The sequence below is a fragment of the Egretta garzetta genome, unplaced genomic scaffold (genome assembly GCF_000687185.1).
Source record: "Egretta garzetta isolate BGI_Z169 unplaced genomic scaffold, ASM68718v1 scaffold1192, whole genome shotgun sequence".
In the NCBI taxonomy this organism is placed as follows: Eukaryota; Metazoa; Chordata; class Aves; order Pelecaniformes; family Ardeidae; genus Egretta; species Egretta garzetta.
In genome coordinates this window covers 9,982-11,145 of record NW_009258971.1, presented here as the reverse complement: position 1 = coordinate 11,145, position 1,164 = coordinate 9,982, and the positions used below count along the sequence as shown (strand labels likewise).

The 1,164-nt window shown below is 70.1% G+C and overlaps 2 protein-coding genes across 2 annotated transcripts in view; both read left to right on the top strand.

Annotated features, from left to right (window-relative positions):
- NR4A1 (nuclear receptor subfamily 4 group A member 1) overlaps positions 1 to 1,055 on the top strand; it is a 5,042-nt gene extending 3,987 nt beyond the window's left edge. Inside the window, exon 6 of the mRNA XM_035890230.1 lies at positions 901 to 1,055. Coding sequence (XP_035746123.1) covers positions 901 to 1,055 — 155 coding nt within the window. The remainder of the gene's footprint in view (positions 1 to 900) is intronic.
- A 35-nt stretch (positions 1,056 to 1,090) lies between these two features.
- ATG101 (autophagy related 101) overlaps positions 1,091 to 1,164 on the top strand; it is a 1,968-nt gene continuing 1,894 nt past the window's right edge. Inside the window, exon 1 of the mRNA XM_009634641.2 lies at positions 1,091 to 1,102. Within this exon, the coding sequence (XP_009632936.2) occupies positions 1,091 to 1,102 (12 nt within the window). The remainder of the gene's footprint in view (positions 1,103 to 1,164) is intronic.

Sequence of the window (1,164 nt, the reverse complement as noted above, 5' to 3'; positions counted from 1 at the left end):
GGCGGGGACGGGGTGGGCTACTGGTATGGCACAGCATGGCTCAGCTCCGGCTGTGGGGCAGGAACAACCACGCCATGCCGTGGGGCAGGAATGGCCATGCCGTGGGGCAGGAATGGCCGTGCCGTGCTGTGCCGTGGGGCAGGAATGGCCGTGCCGTGCCGTGCCGTGGGGCAGGAATGGCCATGCCGTGGGGCAGGAATGGCCGTGCCGTGCCGTGCCACAGCAGCTGCCTGTCCCAACACCCGTCACAGTGCCAAGGCCACCAGGGCGAGCAGCCCCCCAGCCCCCAAGGCCACCGGCTGGGTCAGAGCAGCGTTGGGGGGTCCCTGTCCCCTCCCTGCAGCACAGGGCTGGCCTCTGCCCCCCTTGTCCCCAGCCCCAGCCCTGTCCCCAGCCCCTCAGCAGGGGCTGCTGCAGGAGGGACGGGGACGATGGTGCCAGCAGGGCCAGGTAAAAATAGCCCTGCGGCCGGTCCCGGCCACACCGGTGGCCCCGGGGCTGCACGGCACAGACACGTGTGTCACGGCGTGTGCCCAGCCCTCCGCTCGGTGACACGCCACAGCCCCAGCCCTCCCTGCTACTTACACCAGGACACGCGTCCCCACGGCGGTGGGGGTGGCCCGGTGCCAGTGTCCCCATGTCCCCGTGTCCCCCCTTTCCTTATTTCTCTGTGTCCCCCTGCCCCACACGTCCCTGTCTCCAGTATCCTCTGTGTCCCTCTGTCCCTTATGTCCATATGTCCCCATTTCCCCCCTTTCCTTACGTCCCTGTGTCCCCCACGCCCCTGTGGTGCCATGTCCTCATGTCCCTGCCTTCCCCATGTCCCCATGTCGGTGCCCCCGATGTCCCTGTGTCCCCCATGGCCCCTGCCCATGTCCCATGTCCCCTGCTCCCATGTAGGTCCCCCCCGTTCTCTCCTCGTCCCCTGTTCCCGTCTCCGTCCGTCCCCGCCCCGGGCCATGGCTCTGCAGTACCGCCGTGGAGCCTCCCTCCCCCAGGGGGCGCTGTGCGTTCGGAAGCGCCCCAAGGAAGTGAGCCGCTCTGCGCCGCGGTAGGGCCAGCTCTGTGGCGCCCCCTCTCGGAACGAACCATGCGGGCAGCGGTGAGGGGGGGAGGGGGGGGGCGGGCCGCGGACCGGAGACGGCGATTCCGTCGCCGGGGCCG